At 37.5% G+C, this 23,090-nt stretch overlaps 1 protein-coding gene across 1 annotated transcript in view; it reads left to right on the top strand.

Moving 5' to 3' along the window:
• Positions 1 to 23,090, top strand: part of ctnnbl1 (catenin, beta like 1) — a 100,895-nt gene that overhangs the window by 35,161 nt on the left and 42,644 nt on the right. Inside the window, exons 11-13 of the mRNA XM_088006877.1 lie at positions 4,545 to 4,726; positions 21,143 to 21,240; positions 22,992 to 23,072. Coding sequence (XP_087863003.1) covers positions 4,545 to 4,726; positions 21,143 to 21,240; positions 22,992 to 23,072 — 361 coding nt within the window. The remainder of the gene's footprint in view (positions 1 to 4,544; positions 4,727 to 21,142; positions 21,241 to 22,991; positions 23,073 to 23,090) is intronic.

Below are 23,090 nucleotides of genomic sequence, written 5' to 3'. Positions count from 1 at the left end.
CTTAAACACTCATGCAGACTCACCACATGCATTTATGAAACCTTCACAGCTTCTGCACCTGAGCACTGATGATCACATCGGCGATCAATAACTCATTATGGCAGAATCAGCCCTATCTTCTTAAACTAGAACATAATCATTTTTGTTGGCTTGATAGAATTTAACCAAGAAAAATGGTCCAGCATTTACGGTTAATGTTGGACTTATCACTGTAATCGGGGACATGGGACAATGTGAGCTTCTCAGAATAATAACAGTAAAATTGTCAGTGTTGTGGCATCATAATAACCCATTTTAAAAGAAAAATAACCAAAGTCATTCCCCATAATTCAAGCAATTCAAGCAATATCACCTACTAAGATGTCAATGTTTCTCATCAGTATATTTGCTCTTATTTGAAGTATGAACAACTATTTTCCATGAAAAGTAAAACAATTGAGAGAAAAGTATTAGTTAGGTTTAGAAACTCTTATAAATTTCTGAAGATTATAGGGAGAAATATCACCTATAATTTTAATAAATATAAATTTCTTATCAAAAGAAAATAAAACAGAGCAAATGAATCCAATGTAACAAAAAAGTGATTTCACACTACCTACTGCTTGTATAGATCAGATGGAACAGAAGCTCTGTGACAGACCGGCGACCTGTCCAGGGTGACCCCGCCTCTCGCCCGGAACGTTCGCTGGAGATAGGCACCAGTAACCCTCCTGACCCCATTAGGGACAAGGGTGTAAAGAAAATGGACGGATGGAACAGAAATTTTTTTATATATAAATGAGGACAATTAAAACTTACCAAGTATTTGTTTAAATCTCAGGTGACATGAGGAAGACTTTAATGCTTAGCATTGGACTTATGACTTAATGGTTGTTTTAAGGAGACGTTTCAAGTTAATCTTGGGTGTTGGATTTGTTGGGTTAGATTTGGTTTAGTTCAGCCATCTAGGCCAAACAAACCAACTTTTAATATTAGCACTTCAGAAACATCACAACTTTTTAAGGCCTGTTTTGACTATGAGACAAGTTTCCCAGAACTTATTTTCTCAGAACGTTTATTTACCAAGGCTGCTTGATTTGTTTCTGCGGGCAAGTCCAAAACAGTCAATGATTCTTAGAGGTCAAACCTTCTTCCAGTGATGAAACTATGTATCTTGCATTGAATTACTACAGATTTTGTGGAATTGTGGAACTGTAGCAAATGTTAGTGATTTTTGCTGATATGCATGTTGTGAAATTGTATAGTAATCCCTTTACAGTTGTAGGATGACTTTTTTTTAAGCATTCACTGTTATTTAAAAAAAAATTTGCCATAAAACATATTATTGATTATTGAAAATATATATTTAATTAGTGCTTTGCAACTTAAATTTTTAATCAAGTTAATAGCAAGGTCTGTAATTAATAAATCATAATTATCTGTATTTTAATTGATAGATCAATATTTTGGACAACGTTCACTACTAGACTCATCAGATAACTCCTAAGTTACTGTTAATATGTTGTCTCTATAATCTGCAACAGTATTAAAACATATTTGCCTCCCGTCATACAGACATGGCCAATAACTTCCAGCCAATTCTTGCCTCCAAATAGTTATGTTACTTTATATGTTTTATCTGCAGACTGAGTTGCCGTAGCTTCCATGTGGAAACATCACTCCCCTTGCCCACCCCAGCCGTCCATCATCTGCAGCGTGTCTGTCTGCAAAACCAGACACAACTGCCTGAAATATGTGTCCCTCCTCTGAGATAAACTCTGTCATGTGACATTGGTGGAAGGGGGGGATGACACTCAGACAGACAGCTACATTTCCTTAGAGGATGTGTAGGATAGAGTGGGAGATGTAAACAGACTAAAGAAAGGTTGCTTCTTCATTCCACCGCATGACATTGATGCTGGAAACGGTTGAGTGTTTGTTCTGCAGGATATTTGTTTGCCTGATGTTGGTGTCGTGATGGGTTAATAAAAACTACTGAGCATAACCTTTAAAACAAAAAAATAAATGTATAATAAGGTGAGGTCAATGGGACACTTTGTAAAACCTCAAAATGATCAACAGGCGGTATTTGCAAGGATTCTACTTGGTACTGAAAAATTTGCATGTGTGTAATTTTATTTAGTCTTAAGTTTGGAAAACAGAAGAGTTACTAGGAAAAATGTTTGGCTTTGTTGAGTCAGCACAATTAAGGTAATATCTTAAGGAGCTTGTTTGTTGAATGTTTATATTTTAAAATGGCGCTGCATGAAGTGCATTTTGGATCCCACACCAGACTTTGTTTTGACTGTTTCTCTTTGCCTGTCTATTATGGCCTGCCATCTTTATTTCCGTATCAACTGGCCCTGCTTAATGATGACCAGCGACGCCCTCTGCTGGCTGGCAACCAAACTACCACATGAAAGAAGTTCTAAGTTACATTATTAATCGATTGGAACTATCCATCCACCCATCCATTTTTTGTTCACCTTTGTCCCTTAGTGGGGTCGGGAGGGTTACTGGTGCCTATCTCCAGCTAACGTTCCGGGCGAGAAGCGGGGTCACCCTGGACAGGTCGCCAGTCTGTCGCAGCGATTGGAACTAATTTTATTCTAATAAAAAATTAATCAACAATATATTGTAAGCCGATTATTTGCTTGCATCCCTGAAATGAATTGAATTGGGTTTTTTGAGACGTGCCTGTCAGAACCTCATCATCTTGGTTGAATGAACATGGTTTCTAAATCTTAATCTGCTGGGGGTATGAATAGTTTTGAGATTACCTGTAGCTACTACAGTGCAGTTTTGCACAGCAGTATACACTCCTGATCAAAATCTTAAGACCAGTCAAAAAATTGCAAGAATTTGCATTTTGCATTATTGGATCTTAAGAAGGTTCTAAGTAGAGCTTCACAATGTTAAAGGAAAAAATCAGTGCAAGAGACAAGAACTTTTGAGCGGGGAATTTTCTGGAAACTGCATTTACACTCAAACATGATTTTTTCAGCTGATCAAAAGTTTAAGACCATAGTCTTTAAAAGCCAAAAGCTGTGCAAAAATCTGGATTCCATGTCATTTTCTGTCAAGTCTTTACACTGTCAAGACCTCCTGATGGCAAAAGCAAAAAAGCTCACTGACTTTGAACGTGGTAGGATTGTTGAGCTGCATAAGCAAAGCCTCTCACAACGTGCCATTGCTACTGAGGTTGGTCGCAGTAAGACAGTCATTTTGCATTTTTTTAAATGATCCTGAGGGTTATGGAACAAAAAAGTCAAGTGGTAGACCCAAAAAAAATTTCACCAGCTCTGAGCCGCAGGATCCGATTGGCTGTCCGTCAAGACACGGGACAATCCTCTACCCAAATTAAGGCCATTACTGGTGCTGACTGCAGCCCAATAACCATCAGACGGCATCTGCGAGAGAAGGACTTCAGAAACAAAAAACGTCTGCAAAGGCCACGTCTTCTTCAACGCCACAAAATTGCCCGTTTTGACTTTGCAAGGGTGCACCAAACATGGGACATCGAAAGGTGGAAGAAAGTTGTCTTCTCTGATGAGAACAAATTTAACCTTGATGGTCCTGACGGCTTCCAACGTTACTGGCATGACAAGGAGATCCCACCTGAGATGTTTTCTACACAGCACAGTGGTGGGGGCGCCATCATGATTTGGGATGCGTTTTCCTTCAATGGAACAATGGAGCTTCAGGTTGTGCAGGGGCGTCAAACAGCAGCTGGCTATGTGGAGATGTTGCAGCGGGCATCCCTCATGACTGAGGGCCCTCGTCTGTGTGGTAATGATTGGGTTTTTCAACAGGACAATGCTGCCGTTCACAATGCCTGCCTGACAAGGGAGTTCTTCCAAGAGAATAACATCACTCTTTTGGACCATCCTGCATGTTCCCCGGATCTAAACCCAACTGAGAACATTTGGGGATGGATGGCAAGGGAAGTTTACAAAAATGGACATCAGTTCCAGACAGTGGATGCCCTTCGTGAAGCCATCTTCAACACTTGGAGCAACATTCCCACTAGCCTCCTGGAAACACTGGCATCAAGCCTAAACGATTGTTTGAAGTCATCAACAAGAATGGTGGAGCTACTCATTACTGAGTCCTTTTTTTGACACTTTGATTTCTGTTTTGGGGGGTTTTGGTTTTTTTTTGATCAGCTGAAAAAATCATGTTTGAGTGTAAATGCAGTTTTCAATTAATTCCCCGCTCAAAAGTTTTTGTCTCTTACGCTGATTTCTTCTTTTAACATTGTGAAGCTCTACTTAGAACCTTCTTAAGATCCAATGGTGCAAAATGCAAAGTCTTGCAATTTTTTGGTCTTAAGATTTTGATCAGGAGTGTATGTTAAGCATATATGCATATATGTATGTTTTTTCTAGGTTTTATTCAAGATTGACATCTCTGTTAGTGGTTCCAATATATAAAAATCCTCTATTGTTATGGTTCAACCAAGAACACATGACTGTAGCTGATTGTTAAACTGAACACTTTCTACCAGTTCAGACTTATTTTAGAACTTTTACTAATATACCTTTTTAATGCCATCTTCTCCTCAGAGAGAAGAAAATGTCTCGAACCAGTGCTCTGAAGGTTCTGGACCATGCTATGATTGGGCCCGAGGGAGCAGATAACTGCCATAAATTTGTGGATGTCCTGGGCTTGCGGACCATCTTTCCACTTTTTATGAAAACCCCAAAGAAGATGAAGAAAACCGGTACTTCAGAGAAAGAGCATGAAGGTCAGTCAGTAATTACAGAATGTGGCAGTACTAACATGATTTCTTTACAAAGGCCACAGCCAGCTGCAAAGCTGCAGCCCGGCTGTGACCTCTTCAAGCAGCATGACCCGCTGGGTAAAATGGCAAAGGCTACCATTTTTTTTCTCTGGGTCATGTCGATTTCTGTGTATGACTGAGTCCGTAGTTCTTCTCTTATGCAACACTCTGTTTCCTGAGGCATTAAATAAGAGGAAAAACAAAAAAAAAAACTTTAAAAAGTGAGTCTCAAAAAGAGCAACATGCCACTAAACGGGGTATGTGAAGGTGCTTGAAATCCTTGAAAATGCTTGAATTTCCATTGGATGTTTTCAGGGTGTGGAAATGTGTGGTTTCTATTTAAAGTCCTTAAAAATGATTGATATTCAAGCTACACCGTTTTGTAATAAAGTCCAATCTAACACTTGAGTGAAAACCTAAATTTGGAAAACATTGTTTATAGTTGAAATCAGATATTTTCATACACATGATAAACAGAGACATAATTTTTTTCCTCACTCTTTGAAGTTAAATCAGAATAAACTTTATTGTTTTAGGTCTGTTAAAATAACCAAAATTCTTTCTATTTGTTAAATGACAGAAAACGTTGTGAGAACATTACTTGGGAGATATATTTTGTAATCTTGCCTGTTTATTGTGTGAAAGCACAATAAACACTATATGTTTGGATTGTTGCAATTAGGGCTGAAACGATTCCTCGAATGATTCGAGTACCTCGATTACTAAAATATTCGTTTACAACAGCCCTAGTTGCAATGTAATGAATATTTATTATCCCTAATAGCTTATTAATCTGTGTAATTGAAATAAATGCTAGCTTATATTTTGTACATTAAACAACATTATTGAAATGGGGGGATTTTCTTTGTTAAAATAGTCTTTTGTTCTCCGACCTGTCCATATCGGGGGTGTGAGAGAGACATTTCAAAACATTGCATTTTGTTTTATTTTAGTTGATGTTGTCCTTGCTGTAGGGTGTATAAGACATAAGGCAGTATTTCTTTTAGTTCTTTGGTTTTGTTTCATCTTCAGAGTGTGGTGCTGGAATAGTTTGAAAATGTAAAAATGCTTGAAAAGTGCTTGAATGTTACTGTGGGAAAAGTGAACAAACCCTGACTAAAATTAGTGGATTCTCAGTAGCTGGCCTGAAATCCTGCAACAGGTCATAATTAGGTGCTCTCCCCAGTGAATTGTGAAATGTTTCATACAACCGCTGCAGTTTTCATCGCATCTGTTTCTGATATTTAAGTGCAGTAAGTAACAGTGAAAACTCAAATAAACTCTGTCCTGTGCAGTCTAAGGAATCTTGACTGCCTTTTATTTCCATTTAAATATGAAAGCACTCTGCACTTGATCTAAATCTCCACGAGCGCACCACTTCATCCATTCTGCCTTATGTTCTATCGCTTATTATTTCGCATAAAATTTTTATTTGTGTTCAAAATTAATCGTGCATAAATTTTTAATGAGCTCAGACCTTGGTCTCTGGTATTGAATCACATATTTCATCAGTGGGGGACCCTGAAGCTGAATACTTTAATCTTTTCGATCTAATACATTTCACTGTTTTAATGACAGCGGATTCTCTGTTAGTTTTTTAATAAATGTTTAACCTGAAATGACAGTTAAAGTTTCCATTCAACATAACTATAGTTTTGCAACCTCTACAGGGTGAAGATTGAGGGTTTTTTTGGTTTAGCACCGCCTCAGTGCGGTTTGCATGTAGACATAGTGAAGATGACTTGTGAAGTTTTAAATTGAGCCTCAGATTGGGGTAGAAAAGGGATTTAAACAACTTCAAACATAGTTGTTGGTTAGACGGGCCTGAGTGAATTGAGACTGATCTACTGGGGTTTTCACACACAACCATCTCTAAGCCTTACAGAGTTATCAGAAAAGAGGAAATGCAGTTGTATGGCAGACAATGTGTTGTTGATATCAGAGAGTAATGGAACAAGTTAGGATGACATAATTGTAAGTAAAATTCTTACAATTAAGACTGTGCAATGTGTTATTAAAATCTCAAGTTTAAAGGAGGATATTTGAACAAAGACCACCAAAACTTAAATGATGTTATGAAGTAGACTTTAAACTGTGCTAGAAAAGATTTGTAAAGATTCTTTTGTCATTTTAAACATATAGATATATGATTAATATGTTGCATGTTATACTCCTACTTATTTTACGACTGCTGTGGCCTTAGGCATGAGAACTGAGAGTATAATGCAGATTGTTGAGTAGGATTTCGGGAAAGCATGAATCTGTCCTATCTTTAATCAGCTGTTCAGGCTTTTGGTCGTGTTGTAACACCTAACAGATCTTATAAACGACTTCAACTTAACAGTGGAGGCAATCTTTTGGGATTACAGAATTGTACCTGTTGATATTGCAATGTCTAAAATATAAGTAGAGATTAAATCCGGTCTCAGTGTTTAATCAATCTAAAAAGCTTAATGTGTTAATATTACATAATGCAGATTAATGGCATTACCTATTTTGACCTAAAAGCTTCTCTGCTGCAGAGGGTTACCTTGTTCACAGCAAGGTAACCGCGGTCTTGTACTGCGGTCAGCAATGCAGAGTCACAAACATGAGTGAAAAGATGAACAAGGAGAGTCAGACTGGTGAGCTTAGAGACAAATTTTGCTTTAAAAGACGCAGCAGTTAGAGGGGGCACCCCGTATGCAGAGCCGATAGACATCCATGTGGCCATCCCAAGTTTGAGTCTCGTCTTTGGTTCCTGCGGTTTATGTCTATCTCCATTAAACACAACATTTAAATTTTTGGATAAAACCAGGATAGTGTGTAGATTACTTATTGCAGCGGTGAATTATCCTTCCTCCAAAGCACAGCAAGCTTACACCTAACATTTCTAAATTACATTTGAAACAAAAATACTTATTTTAAACCTTCCTGAATATGAAAACATAGAAAACTGACTAAAAGTTTTGGTTTCAGATAATTAAAGATTTTCTTAAGCATTTTAGAAACTTGCATTTTACGTTCTAAGCTTACAAAGTTAAGCTTAGTGATTAATGTTGATTAATCAGACACATTATTTTTAATCGATTGAGATAACTAAATACAATCTGAAAAGTGAAATGAATAAACAAGATAAAGCTGTGCACTCATTTATCTGCATCTTCACTTCTACAATAGGACGTCTGCAGTCACTGGCTCCAATCTTGACTGACTTTCCCGTCTGTCCCCCTGAACCTCTCATTTCGGAGTGAGAGATCGGAGGTGAAAACTAGAAGAAAATAAAAATAGGCAGAATCTTTTTCATCTTAGGATTTTTTTGTTTTGTTTGGCTACATTCAAAACACGACAGGCTTTCCTCTCTTTCTTGTCCGTGTTAATTAAGTTTCATCAGTCTGGCTAGGTTTCTCAGCTCTGCAGAGGAAAACAAATTGTCTTCCTTTGTGTCACTTATCACCCAGAGACTCAATGAATTAACCTTTGAACCCTTTAAGCAGCAAGATGAACAGTATGGAAGATAACTGCCTGGCAGTGAAAACCTTTTGCACCCCTGTCGTATGTGCTGAAGGCTCTGCCAAGGCAGCTGTTGGCAGGCAGGAGATTTGGAAATCCACCCACAGTGAAGTGCACACATCCTCTGGAAGGCAAGCCCAAATACCTTCTTAAGAACTGGTCAAAAATGACTTTAAATCCAGTGTGTTAGTTGGCGCCATTTGTGAAGAAGGAATACACTTGTAGTACCAGTGGTCTAGACCATGAAGGCACTGCAACAAAACAGTCACATCATTTCCATCTCGGCACTCAAGCAGTGCAGAGTAACAGATACAGACCGGATTCAAAAATAGATAAAAATAAATACTTTTATCTGTAAATACTACAGTATATGGAGTAAATTTATTCTAAACTATTTAGAATCTGGTCATATTATGAAGCTTTCACTTTGTTAAAGCAAAAAAAAAAAAAAAAAAAAAAAAATATATATATATATATATAGTTTGTATTACTGTTCTAATAATTATGAGCACTTCAAGTATTTGTATTACTGGCTATTATTTTATGTTCTCTGCAATTAGCAATTTAACCAGTATAGAATTTTCCATCACATCTCTGCTGGTTTGTCAACGTGCCATAGGTATAATGAGATGCCTGTCAAAAGGCAAATCATACTGAGTTAACCATCCCTCTCTGTAAGCCTGCTAATTGAAAATGTCATTAATCAAGGGGTTCTTCTGAATAACACAATAACACTGTAGATTAATTAACTATTGTAAGCTTCTAACAAAAGTAATTAGTAGGCAGGGACCTCTAAGTCCTTCCCCCTTTAGTCTCGTCTTTCTTTCGTATCCATTTAATTGCTCTGTATCATAAACCTCAGTGCAAAGATTGAGCCCTACAAAGTTCTCTCTGAAACGGTCTCATTCCAAAAGACCTGAGATCACCAGGCCAGATTAGCATAAATTGAGCATAATTAATAAAGAGAATGCATGTGGAAAGAAGAAGAAAAAAAAAACAAAACAACAAATTACATTCAGTCGCTCGTGAGTATTCCTGTCACAATTCTGCTGCTTGTTTCTGGGGTCTCTGTTTATTGGTGTATGTACTTTGTCATTACCACTGAAATGAGATTGTGTGATGGAAATTGGTGCCAGCCGGTTGTAATATTTAGGCGGCTAATGATGCGAGTGAGTGTTTGAGGGAACAGAAGTAAACAACTAATTTACATGGCGAGGCACAATAGTCATAGTTCCATCTCCAACTCTGACTCGGAAAGGGGTTTATTTGTTTAGCTGCGTGCGTGTTCGCTGCTGCTGTTTGTGTGGAGTGAGGCCACAGAGGCCTTTGTGCTTGATGTGATTTAAATTCCATACAAACAAGCTGCAGATGCCTGTTTTGTGACCTTTCTTTTTCTAATGAACACTATAAAATAAGTAATGAGTAAGGCATGCAGGCTGACGGAGACCTGTGTTACACAAAGTGTCGTATTTTAAAACTGTCGCAGTTCCTTTGAGTATTTGCATTGAAAGAGAAAGGAAAGGCCCTTCTAATGATAACAGAATGTCTCTATTAAATCGGCTCGTCATGCTGCTCCTGCAAATAAAAGCAAAGGTTGCAGGTTCATCATGAAGTTATAACAGAAATTAAAGAGGCAGTTTTGTTGTTTCTTTTATTTCTTCTCCTTTTAAATGAGCAGTATTACGTAAAAATCCACTTTGTTGTTACATCATGTTATAATGTTCTGTCACCAAAATCATACCTGGACTGTTACTGATTCTTTCATGCATGTTTGAGAAATTCTATAATCTCCATGGCAACCATTCAGCTGGGCAAATCGACTGGTTGGCCCTAGCCCCTCCTTCGAGGGCAAAGCTCCTCACAAGTTACCTTGCGCCTCTCAACTTCCTCTCTGACTAATGGTGTCGCTGCCTGACTTATTAGGTTTGCAGTTTGGCTGCACCTTCTAATATTAGAGGATGAAATAATTTGGATTGAATATTTTTATTCACTAGAAGAAATTAAAACCATGTTTCAGTTTCTTTCCATTTCAGTCGTCAAATAAATCCCAAAGTACCGTATTTTCCGGACTATAGAGCGCACCTCACTATAAGCCACACCCACAAAGTAAAAAAAACAACAAAAAAAACTGGAAACATACATGTATAAGCCACACCGGGCTATAAGCCGCTGGTATCTCCGCCACTCTCAGTTTTCCACAAGGAAGCAGCATAGGGCTGCATCCTTCATAAATCTGCTATTAAGGACGCAGCCCTGCGTCTCCAACGCTGAATCATGGATTCGTTCACGCCGAGCTGACATGCAGCGGCTATCGATCTGTACTGCCAGATCGATAGCCTTCAACTTAAAAGCTGCATCATATGAGTTTGAAAACATTTCTCCTTCGTGCCTGCTGCTAGCATGTGCTTGTTCTAAATGAAAATCAACACTTTCTTCTTTGATTTCCAATTTCGACTTCCAATGATTCACTTCCTCGTGGTTGAAAAAAAATCCACAGAAAAGCCGCACTGGGCTACAAGCCGCATGGTTCACAGCGTGGGAAAAAAGTAGCGGCTTATAGTCTGATAAATACAGCCCAATGAAGTTGTTGGTTGTAATGTGACAAAATACAAAAAGGTCAATGGGTATGAATATTGTTGGCACCCTCTTTACATTGTTAGGTGTTTTACCTCAGTAGGGAAACATGGTGATCGGAATTTAGTAATGAAAAATTAATCACACAGTTCAATCAAAAGCTAATCAAACGCATCTCTCACTTAATCGTTGCCTTCCAGTACTGATTGCCTTTTACCACAGATTCACATCAGTAACATTCTACATGATGCAAATTTGATTGGAATCTTTGTTGACAGAGTTATATAATGTAATCCTATTATAAGTTTGTTTAGTAGGAAGGCTTTGTTGTTAGATCCTTGTGTAAAGATGCATCTTATTAACATCTTGTTCAAGCTTAAAGCTTCCCTGCTGTGAGGATTCATCATGTTTCATCTCCATGAACGTGAATAAAATATGCTGTGGCATATTTATATGTTCAGTTTTAAAATGTTTAATATTCTGTGCAGAATAGTTAGAAGAAATGTATCCCTCAGTTGGAAACATGAGTTTATTAGCTCAAACTGTTTTATTATGAGCTATGTATAATGTACGGTTGGTTTTTGAAGTAGCACATTACTCATCTGGAATACATTTACAATCTACTTTTTATTTCCTAAGAATATTTAAACTTCTAACACTAAGGCAATGTAAATTGTGCTAAGAAGCCTGAGGTGTTTTCATTTTTTCTAAACAATGTTTAAAGCCAGTTGTGTTTGCAACTGTAGACCAGACTACAATATTCAATATTTCCTTTTTTGAGGAATAAAATATGTATTTTCACCAGTGCTGTTCTATTGCCAGACCAGGTTTGGTCCAGATGTTACATCTTAATTATATCTACTAGGTGAAGGTAAATAAATGGGTTTGTCTCCTACAGCCAGAGTCAGAGAGTGTCCAGATGTTATGCCTTAAAATGTCTGTTTTTCATCTCCCTCCAGTGCATTCATTGCTGGATTGCAGTGCAGAATGAGAATGTGTGCATACAAACTATAAGACTAAACTTGTTGTCTCTGCAAACAGAATATCAGCCATCTCATTTATAAATGCTGTTTTATGTGGATTGATAGTTCTGATTACTTGTTGGTGTTTGAAACTAACCTGTGACTTGGGAGAAAATTTAGAACTTGTTCATAACCATAAGCCTATTTTAACAAAGTTTATTAAGTCCCACTGCAGTTTTCTAGTCAGTCATAGATCTGTAAAAAGACTGACATGAAAATTCAGATTTTGGCCAAAAAGTCATTAAATATAGCAACAAAGTCACTAAGTTGACGGTACTACAAGTACTTCATTACTGTACTTAAGTACATTTTTTGTGTATCTGTACTTTACTTAAGTAGATTTAATAATGGATACTTTCTACTTTTACTCCATTACATTTTACAGTAAGTATCTGTACTTACTACAAAACTGTCGCGTTACTCGTTACATCCAAATCGCATTGGGCTTTTTTTCCATTAAAATGTGTTCAGGGACTTAAGGTGGCGCCATAAAATCCAAGCAATAATGTGACTTACGCGTGTCTGTTGTCACCCATCGCTTCCCCCTTTCACTCGCACGCGGAGCTCCAAGACATGCGCAGAGGTTTTCTTTGAGCGGGAGAAGATGTCTGTGTGATCGTCAGTAATATAATTCCGCTACATAAATCATAAGATATGGCGACATGTAAAATCAGCAGCGCTTCGTCCAACTTATAGCGTTACTGATGTGTTGTTAGCAAAGCTAGCTGTACAGAGACACATATGTTGCATCTGCGATGAAAAAAAGTTGTCATTCATGCGCTGAATTATTGTGTGGAGGTGTTGACTGACATGTTGTGTATATCGGACAATGCTGTGACCAAAGTCTGCTATTCATTCGACATTCACGAACGATCCAATTCTTTTGGACGTATCTTTACTAAGTCCTATATGACTGAAGCTTCACTGAGAGCCATTCTTTTGTTCTTGTAATGCTCTGGTACACTGCAGTAGCTATTATTTTATTTCCTTAAAAAAATATGGGGCAGACAGGGTGAGAACAGTCACGGTGCCCCTTCTGCTTGGTTATTTCTTGCTTGTTGCGCCTTGGACAGTGTTCATAGTTGAGCGTTGTTTACCGTTAATGCATTGCATTAATTGCTATGTTTAATAGTGCAGATAGTGGTGGTTTCTGACATGGGCAGTATGGGCAACTGCCCAGGGCGTTATCTTTTTAGGGATAGCAGGAGACCTATGCGGATTGTAGCACAGAGATGAAAGCAAAGCAGAATGAAGAAGAGCTTGAATTGATACTGGTTAAATTTATTTCTGCTCTAAGTATTTAATATCTAGGTGTTTTTATGGGAATCTGGATCTTTCAGATCAATTTCAGAAGCAGTTTTGATAGGTACACTTAATTTTATTCTGTCATGTAGTGCGGGATGCTGGTCTTGGTCTTGACTTGGTCTCGGGTTCGGTGGTCTTGACTACAACTCTGCTACGTGGCACCTTGGTTCCATGTCCTCCCCCCACCCACCCTCTTTCCATCCCCTTTCTGTTGGATTTCTTTCAAAATAAATGCCACTAGTGGCAAAGAAAAAGCGAAGTTCATGCTAAGTTAGGACAGGAGACGAGATGTTTCCATTCCTGAAATTATGATGCATAGAATCACATATCTAAGTCTAATCTATGTTACAGAGTAAACACAAATAAAACATGCTTTATCTGTGGCATTGTTCAATAAAATGATGTATTAAAATTAAATATGATAGGTTCACTTAATGTTATTGTATTAGTGATTAGGTAAAGCATTCAGCAAGTACTTTTAATACTTAAGTATTTTTAAAAGGCAGTACTTTTTTACTTTTACTTAAGTATAGATGTTAATGTGGTACTTTTAAGTTTACTAAAGTACATTTTTGTCTGTGTATTTGTACTTTTACTTAAGTACATTTTTTGAGTACTTTCTTCACCACTGGTTGGCGGCAGTGGGGACCATAGTTAACCAGAGACGTGACGCGTTGAGCGGGTCTGTCAGTCAGCCATTTGTCACTGCAGAGAGAAGGTGGCTGATTTCCAGAGCTTTGCTGAGATAAGATCAGTGATTAAGATCAGTTTCTCATCCAAAAATTGTCCAGTCACTGATCTTCCAAAATTAAGGAAATCAGAACTGATTTATCGGTGCATTCTTAGAACTAAATGGTGTAATGATTCACATTCCTGATCTACTTAGTGATCAACTAGCCATCTGGGAATAAAATTTCAGTTCTCCATGAGAGCCCCCAAAGAGTCAAATAATTACTGACCTTAAATTAATCAGAAAGTAGGTTGTGCCGTCATTTTCTCTTTCAGCTAGAAGCAAGCGGCGTGTAGTTATTTCCTGGTTCCTAAAAAGTGCTTCCCTATACGAGAGTCCTCCAGCAGACTGCCAACATTTTTTACTTTATGCTTATCGGTGATGCTTTGAAAGTTCAACAGAATAAAATAAAGAGTTTATGTTGGAGCCAAAGCTAATTGTTGCTCCCCTGTAGTTCTCCAGAGTTTAATCTTCACTTGGTGTCGTTAGTGTAATGGTCCAACATCACTTCCACTGCTCTAAATGTTTGCACACAACACACAACCAAGATCTGTCTTGTATTTTCACCTTTTCAAAACTGAAATGTCTCTAAAGCACAGCGTGCTCATTGCACCAGCTCCAGTTCTATAACAAGCTCCACGTTTGTTGAAGCTTTAAGGATCCTACCAAATCACGACACATCATGCACCAGGAGTAATGGTAGATTTTATCATTTAGTTTCCACCTTGTGAAACAGGTTAAACAGCTAAACCAAAGGTAATAATCTGAGTTTGGTTAATTCAAACTCAAATTAGAAAAGTCCATCAGGAATATCTCCCGTGGTTTCATTTTCTTGTGCATATTTTAATTTTGTGCATGAACAATTTTGGATTGAATATTTAGGGAAAAAAGGAAACTATTTGGTGATCTGTTTTTACAGCCGTCTTTTTCACTTCTGCTGTTTAGAAACTGATAATTTCATTAAAAAAATCTGAATTTTAGGACAATGTTTTTTTTGTGCACTGAAGAAAAACATATTTTTCTTGCTTTATTGTATTATAATTCAAACACAAATCCCTCCCTCACAGTCTTATTGGTGACATTTTTTTATTAGTTTGACAAATTTATCAGGCCACAAAAAACGCTTCCCCAGTAGTACTGTAAGATCTATTTATTAATCAGTTGGATAAGAAATGAGTAAGTTGCCTTTGTGAACACTGAGTTGCGACTGAGTCATTTAATCTCTAATACTTTATTCACCTTGCTGTACCAAATCAGCTTCAACTACATTACTTTTTTATTGCCACTTAATCCAAACCAATTTCAATTTCAAGAAGCCGTTTTATTCAGCTTAGATCTTCTCTTTGGTGCCCACAACCCACTCATGCTTCCACTGCTTCACAAACCTCAGAGGAGCAGTTTCTGTGGAGTTTCCAGGTCTTTGGAGAGAACATTCTGCAGCCAGCGATCGATAGCCCCCCTGAGCGGGGCATGGAGGTGCTGACATCAATTACCAGTTGGATCAAGTTGATAAAGTAGTGTCCTTTTGGAAATGGCAGCTGGCCTCCTTGTCTCTTTGCACAAGAAAGATCATGTTCTACAGTAAAATAAGGGGCCCTTTCACCAGGCTGACCTATTCACAACCAAATCACCTTTTTCCCGTCTTGCTGTCAAAAAGATTCCTAAAGAGTATCTGAGATGACCTTGAGATTGAGATTCTTTACAAGAGAGTTACCAGGGACCAAAATGTAAACATCCATAGACTGCGCAATATATAATAACTCCCCAATGTGTAATAGTTTAATAAAATTGGGCTTCAGAATGAAATAAAACAAAAATAAAACCTTATGATGTAATAACTGGCCTGGAACCCTTGAGCTCATTCTGCAATACTTTCTACTGCTTATGTAATAACATTACATTTATTACAAAATGCTGAGGTAACGCTTTTTTAGAAATAATTATGTGATAATGCTCCACATTATTATTATTATAATACTTCTGCTAACGATCATGTTGTAGGTCCTATGTGCATTTAAATATGGAGGACCAAAACCGACATAATAAGAAATAAAAGCATAAATATATATTTAGTTTTCCCTTTTCCTTACACATGAGTTTCCATCAAGTAATGTATTTTCTTTTTCATTTCCCCTAAACATGCGTTTTTGTCAATAAAAATAGATATTTTGCTTTGTCTTTTTTTTGCTTCTCCCTTTTCTGCTCGCTGTTTTTCTGCTGCGTTGTTATGTTATAAGGAGAGCCGCCTTCTATGTGTTCTATTGGCCAATAGCGCTTTGGAACCAACGTCACTGCGTCAGACGTTGTGGGGCGTTTAGGTGCAGTCGCTCGGTGCCATCTTTGCAGGCCACAGACCAAAACAAACTTTTTTAGAAATAATTATGTGATAATGCACAATAAAACCTGGTGGTTTTACCGACTGCAGTGAAGTGAACCTCCGAGCGCTGAGGACGGAGCTCGAGAACAGCTGGCCGAAATTAGCATTCATAAATCGGATCAACCTTGAGCTAAACGCTGCTTGCTCAGCGGATATTGGAATATCCAACTCGAAACTAACTTCACTGCAGTCGGCAACACAACAAAACCACCAGGATAAAGTTTGTTTTGGTCTGTGGCCTGCACAGATGGCACCGAGCGACTGATCCAGTGACGTTGGTTCCAAAGCTCTATTGACCAATAGTAGACATAGGAGGTCATGGAGGGGCTGCTGCCTCTTTATTGCTTATTTAATAAACTCAAAAAAAAAGTGCGTCACACGACTGTTGGCTGGTGCATTTATTGACCTATATGATGGGAATTCTTAGTTTCTAGTCAATATTTAAGCTGCCAAACATTGATCAAAAGCGATCAAAGTTGTGATTTCTACTGTTGGACCAGCGCAATTCATCTCGGTTGTTTTGAGAGTTTTCTTGGACCAAGTTGAGTTTATTTGCCAGTTTGTTCTGGAAATCTTGTTTTTCAGTATATAGACAGTACTATGCTGCGGTAGGTTTCCATCATTTGTTCAAGCTTCAAATCTGTTTATTTTTACTTAAGATAGTGGTATCCTCTCTCTCTCTCTCTCTTTTTTTTTTTTCTCTCTCTCTCTACTCCCCCCTCCCCCCGCCCAAAAAAAAAAATCTGTGAAAGTCATTTTAATTTTCACCAAGTGTGTTGCAATAAACTGATTACCAAAGTGTGACCTCTTCACATGCTGCTCAAATAGCAGATGTCCCAGCATGTTGTGTTGAGTGATTTTTCTCAAAGATTATTTGATGCATTGAAAATAATCTCACCAATTAAAGCTAAAAAACATAGTGGAATGTACAGTATTTATTCTTGGCTCAAAAATTTTAATGATAATTAGACATAACTTGTGGTGTTTCTCTTTCTAGTCTTGTCATCCACTCAGGATTTTTACACCTGAGCCACATTAACCTGGTTTTACACACTGAAACACACACTCCTAGACCGACGTGTAGGCACACATTAAAACATTGCATCTGGAATCAAACCTGCAACTTTCCATTGTTTCAGATGGTTGAATAACTGAAATAATAGAACATAAACAATAAAAATCTTTGATGTTGAGCTCATGAGTCTATTTATTTAATAATATAGCTGAAAAAATGCCATTTGAATTGAAAATATTGCTTTCTTATCTATATATTTGTCATAATTATAAATATATGATTAAAATGCAATTAATTGTATGTAATTGATTACAAACCCTGCAGTTAATTCAATTAACCCGTTCCAATATTAATATCTGTATTGTTCCTGATATTGAAAAAAATCCCAGATCAGGCTTTGTGACAATTCAGTTTTGCCCTTAGTTTATCTTTCCTTGTTGCTCTTCTGACCCCTTTGAAAAAAATGTTTGTTGCAGTTTTTACATGTTTAGCCGAGGTAGTAAATCTATTGATTTTATCAGTTTCTTTATTATTTATTTTCCATTGGCTGTTTTTCTGCTAACTACACTGACTGATCAAATTAAAGTTGTTTTTCCATGTTAGCTTGTGAAGCTGTTGGTGTGTTTCAGTGAGCTTCACTGGTGAAGAGTTGCTGATATAAATTTGTTATATAAGTATTACTGATTGCACTTTAAAAATTAGGTAACTTTATGTTATTAAAGGTAAAGTTTAAACAGTAATGATTTCTTGGTTAATGTCAAGTTGTCATAACAAAGACATTTTGAATAATGTCAACTTTGTATTAAAAGTGTCATAATTTACCGAATGACACTTTATGACAACAGTCATAAATATTCATGACATGTTATGTCATCTTTATGATGGTGTCATGACAGTCTTATTCAACCCCCTTCAAATAAAGTGTTACCACATTTTCTTCTGTGTTTAAAAAAATAAACTTTTTTTAAAGACAGTTCAGCTGATTTTCTGTATCGGATCGATATCAGCCGATACTAAACCTCAGATATTGGTATTAGTAGGCCTGTCACGATAAACGATAAATCAATTAATCGCACAATAAATTAAACCTATCAACCTCATTTTAATTATCGGCTTTATCGTCTCTTCCTGCCTTTTTTTCTTTCTCTTGATGACACTGAATGAAAAAAGGCTCAACTCCGGTGTTCTCCACTGACCCTCCCTTCCTCATTTCCTTAGTGTAATGTCCAGCGCACACGGCAGGAGTTGTCGCCGATTGTCGGCCCATTTTCAAAACCTGAGAGACACATTAGCCGACATAAGTCCTCGGTATAACGGTACGATCGGGTTCGTCGTGCCCTGTGGTGTCCAAAATAATGGCTACAAGTCCAGTTAATTCATTTTAAAACCAGGCATTAATCAATGCTTTACGAAAATCTACCTGTGACGCATGTGGCTAGAGTCAGCGTAAAGTCCTGACTGAATGAAAATCATTATAACCTATTTATGTCACGTTAACGAAGAACAGCTGAAAACTTACCGGGTTTATCAACTGCGGTAGCAATTTGGCTCCAACTCCTCTCCTTTTTATTTCTATATTCTTTGCACGAAATGTTGAATAAACATTCATGTTGTTTCCACATATCATCTCTGATGTCCGCTGGACTTCGGGTTGCGCCGTGTCAGCTGTATATAGTATACAGACTTTATAATCTGCACTCTTTTGGTTGAATGCAATATTTATTTCCACTTTGGCTTCATGTTGTTTACTTTTTATTCAAGTACGTTTTTTGTTAATGGAGACTGAGAATCCTTTTTATTTTTGTTTTTGGTTGTTTTATTTAGTTTATCAGTTCCAATGTTATGTGTTCTTTTAAAAATAAAGTGTATCTATCTATGGCAGGAAATTGCATGCATTATGATGTCATTTCCATTAAATCAATGTCAAAAGGTCTTGAAACAATATTATCGTTTATTGCAATAATTTTTTAGACAATCGTCCAGCAAAATTTGTTATCGTGACAGGCCTAGGTATTGGTGCTGAAAAAGTGGATCAGTGGATTCCTAGTTTTTCTATTAAATATGCAAACCTGCATTCTTTAGAGCTTAAACAGCATAATTAGATTTTGGATGACTTATTTCACAAAAATGTAGGCTTTTGTCTGATGAATTTATTGCATATGTCCCTTATGTGAGTTTTTCCTGATGTTTATTTCTTATGTTACGTCCCCAAGGTCTAGGGGTCCAGGGGCGGTAACATAAGATGTGTCCAGAGTAACAATTGGAATGTAAAATGATTTATTACAAAAGAAAGTTTCACAAAACAATACAATTTAACCAAATTAATGCAAAACAAAAGGGATTAACAAACTCAAGAATGTCAAGTGCAAATTAAAGTTACAAAATGTCCAAACAAGTCAATTCAAAGTAAACTGAAAATAACTAAAAGGGGGAAAAAAGAACACACAAAGGGAGCACCAAGCCTCCCAAACAAGCTTCTGGCTTGGCAAAGCAATCTAAAGCAGTCAAGCTACTTAGCAGAGCAAGCAGAAACAAAATAGTTCAAAACTGCCACAGCAGTTGTACAAAATGGCTCAAAACAAACTGCCTAAAGCAGTTGCAAACACCAAACGTGGGGGACAGCTTCACAAAACCTTTTCCAACTAGCTGCCCTACTGGAGGAATGGATTCAGGAGCCTTTTATATGGTGCAGGTGGGCCTCATCAATGTCTGATTGGCTTGTAATCCTCTGCTGGTCCAATGGTGTAGCCGCTCCCCTGCAGCCTTCAGGCAGCCAATCAGGAAGGTGTGCTCTCTCAGCTGAACCTGCATAACAAAAAAGGGAACCTGCACAGCCTCAAGAGGCCAGGGGCCGTAACGCATGTTTTTACCTCAGGTCTGTGCTTTTAAATCCTCCTGATTGCTGTGTTGTGTATTGTTCCAGTGCACTTTCTCCTCTGTTTCTACTCACACTCTTACTCTTGATGGATCTTTGTGTCTTCTGAACCTACTGATGGCGGCAGGTGTTACAGTCCTTAGTTTTCTCAGCTCTCATGTCTTGTGAGTAAAGACGCTGCGGGTCACGGGAGGATTGCACAAAGGAAGCCGACAGCAAACAAGACCCCCTTTTAAAACACAGAAACGGGATTGATTCATGCACTCCTGTTGCTTAGCAACTGCAAAGCCTCATTGAGAGAGAATATTGACCTCTTGTTGATAAAGTCCAATTACATTTTTCTGCCTTCGCTTTGTATATATCTAGAGATTTTTACAATGTCATCCCCTGACTGCCTCCCTAGTGTGTGCACCGCATTTCCATTCAATATCTTGGAGAAATATTGTGCTATGATTGCCACCTGCTCCGGGAGCCGCTGACTAAAAGGAGATGTGAATATGATCCTTCTTGAGCATGAGTAACAGGGGGTTTCAATATGTTTGTGTTGCTAATTTAGTCAATTAACATGTCTGCAGATCTTCTGCGCCTTAAATGGCCCCAAAGCTGCCACAGACATATTTCTATCACCCCAAGAAACATCATTCAGCCTCGGCCAAAACTGCTACACATTCCAGCAGGCTCCGAAATGAAAATCGATTTCCAAAATTTCATTTACATTTTCTTCTACTCTTGCTCTAAGCTAGCTCTGTGCTGTAATTTCAAATGATCAGATGCTAATCAGGTTGCTGCTTCTCAGGGCTTTAGCTTATAATGTGCTTTACGTTTTTTTATTTGGTCAGAATTGAAACATGTTGATTAAAGTTCAAGCACTTTTGTGTTGTGCGCTCATTTCTCTGTAATCTACTATGTTTTTAGATGTAATTAGCCTCCATACACTGTTGGTGGGACTTGAGATGCTTGTTCACAGCATTACTTTTAACTCTTCCTCAGAACACGTCTGCTCCGTCATCGCTTCCATGCTGAGAAACCTCAAGTCCCAGCAGAGAACCAGACTCCTCAACAAGTTTACAGAAAACGACTGTGAAAAGGTTGGCTGTTCTCTCGTTCCTTTTGACGTCTTTTGATTTATTTTAAAATATTTTTCATCCTTACTCCTTCTGTGTTTTTTTGTTTTGGACTCACTTCTATTCATTGAAATTCAAACAAAGTTTTTATTTATTTTTGTTGCACTGAAAGCTTTAGTGAAATTTGTCTCTCTGCTCCATTCAACCATTTTCTTGAGTTTGTCTCCTATGCAGATAGACAGACCTGTCCAGGCCCCTTTTCTATTGAAATTTATTCAGTTGAAAATGTACACCTGCATGAATATAAGTATGTGGTTAGGTAATCAAATTTAGCTGAGTCAGGCAATGATTTGTGCATCATTTAGGAAAATTACACTATTCACATTAAGTTAAGGTAAACTTCTGGAATAAGTAAACCCTTCACACCACACAGATGTTTTGCCATGAAAGCAGGATGTTTAAGCAGAAGCATGCAATCACCATTTAATGTGTTCTTGCATTATTTATCCATTTCTATTATATTACTAAAAATGGTCTCAAAACAACAATATTATCGTTTATCACAATAACTTCTTGTATAATTTATCATGACAGGTCAGTGTACAGAAATATTGTTTGTCTATTCAAAAGTTTAGAGAAGGTTGCATGAAGGTCATTATTAAAGGTTTTAGTCCATTTTAGGTTCAACATGGCTACTTTTGAGAGTAGCCATGTTGAAATGTTTGTACCTCTGAAGTGACTAGTATGTCTCCTTGGATTATTGTCCAGTTTTGAGCAAGCAGTTTAATTAATGTGAATTGTGCCTTTTAATCTTTTATCAGCTGTTTGTTTTGTTTAAAACAACTTGGTGGTTTCAGGTGGTCCGCCCACATGAAAGCTCAAAAACAAGCTTATTCTTGCTAAAGGTAACAACAAGCAGCTTTATGTTTATTTCCATTAGATGGAGCCACATTGACTCTCATTTAGATTGATCCTAAAAAGATGCTAAATTGAAACATTCAGATGGAAAAACTCATTTATTTTGGAGTTTCTTTGCTGTATTTATCAAGAACATTGAGTCTGTTTGGAGCACAATGAAGTATTAAGGATATGAAGACACAGCTCACTGTCAGAAAACTCAGTCACAGGTCATAGGTCATAGGTCAATGGTAATGACCTAAAACTAATTTTACTCAAGAATAGCTTAGAGAACAAAATAAAATAATTTTCCTCAGCCTAGCTTGAGCCCAAATCTATTGAATAACAATGGAAAGACTTTCCTCCCTTCCAGTCTGAGACAGCGTGAGCATTTTGTTCATGAAAAGAAGACCATGGACTGAAATGCCATGTCAGTGGAAAGTCCAGCTGGAAGTGACTCCGGCAACCATTAATTATCGTTATCGTGACAACGATGAGTCATAATTGTTATCGTAATAAGGAAGTTTTCACAATAAATGCTAAAAGATACTGTACCATACTAAGCTTAGGCATATTTTAAAAATAATAAACATATGATTGAACCAGAGACTTAATGTGATCATCTAAAGTAAAACCAGAATCAAAACTAACTCTAAGGGCTCCTGATGAAAGACTTGGCAGAAGAACCAACAGTTTCCATTATTAGAGCTGCAAGCTTTATTTTTATCTTAATTTATTTGGAGAGACTTTTTAGCCAGCCAACGTTTTACACAATCTAAGTACTTTTCTAATTATATGAGTCTATCTTGTTTCGCCTCTTTGCTTTCTAATCTCACGTCATCGTTCTTCCGTCCAACACTTCCTCATTATATCTTCAGGTTGATCGACTGATGGAGTTGTATTTTAAATACATGGAGGCTGTTCAACAGGCTGATAAGAGGATCGAAGGGGAGAAACATGTAAGAGCCATCTTTTTA

This window comes from Poecilia mexicana, unplaced genomic scaffold, assembly GCF_051168715.1.
Source record: "Poecilia mexicana isolate PSO_F unplaced genomic scaffold, ASM5116871v1 scaffold_7, whole genome shotgun sequence".
Lineage (NCBI taxonomy): Eukaryota > Metazoa > Chordata > Actinopteri > Cyprinodontiformes > Poeciliidae > Poecilia > Poecilia mexicana.
Note: the sequence above shows the minus strand (reverse complement) of the source record. Positions and strands in the feature narration are given on the sequence as shown.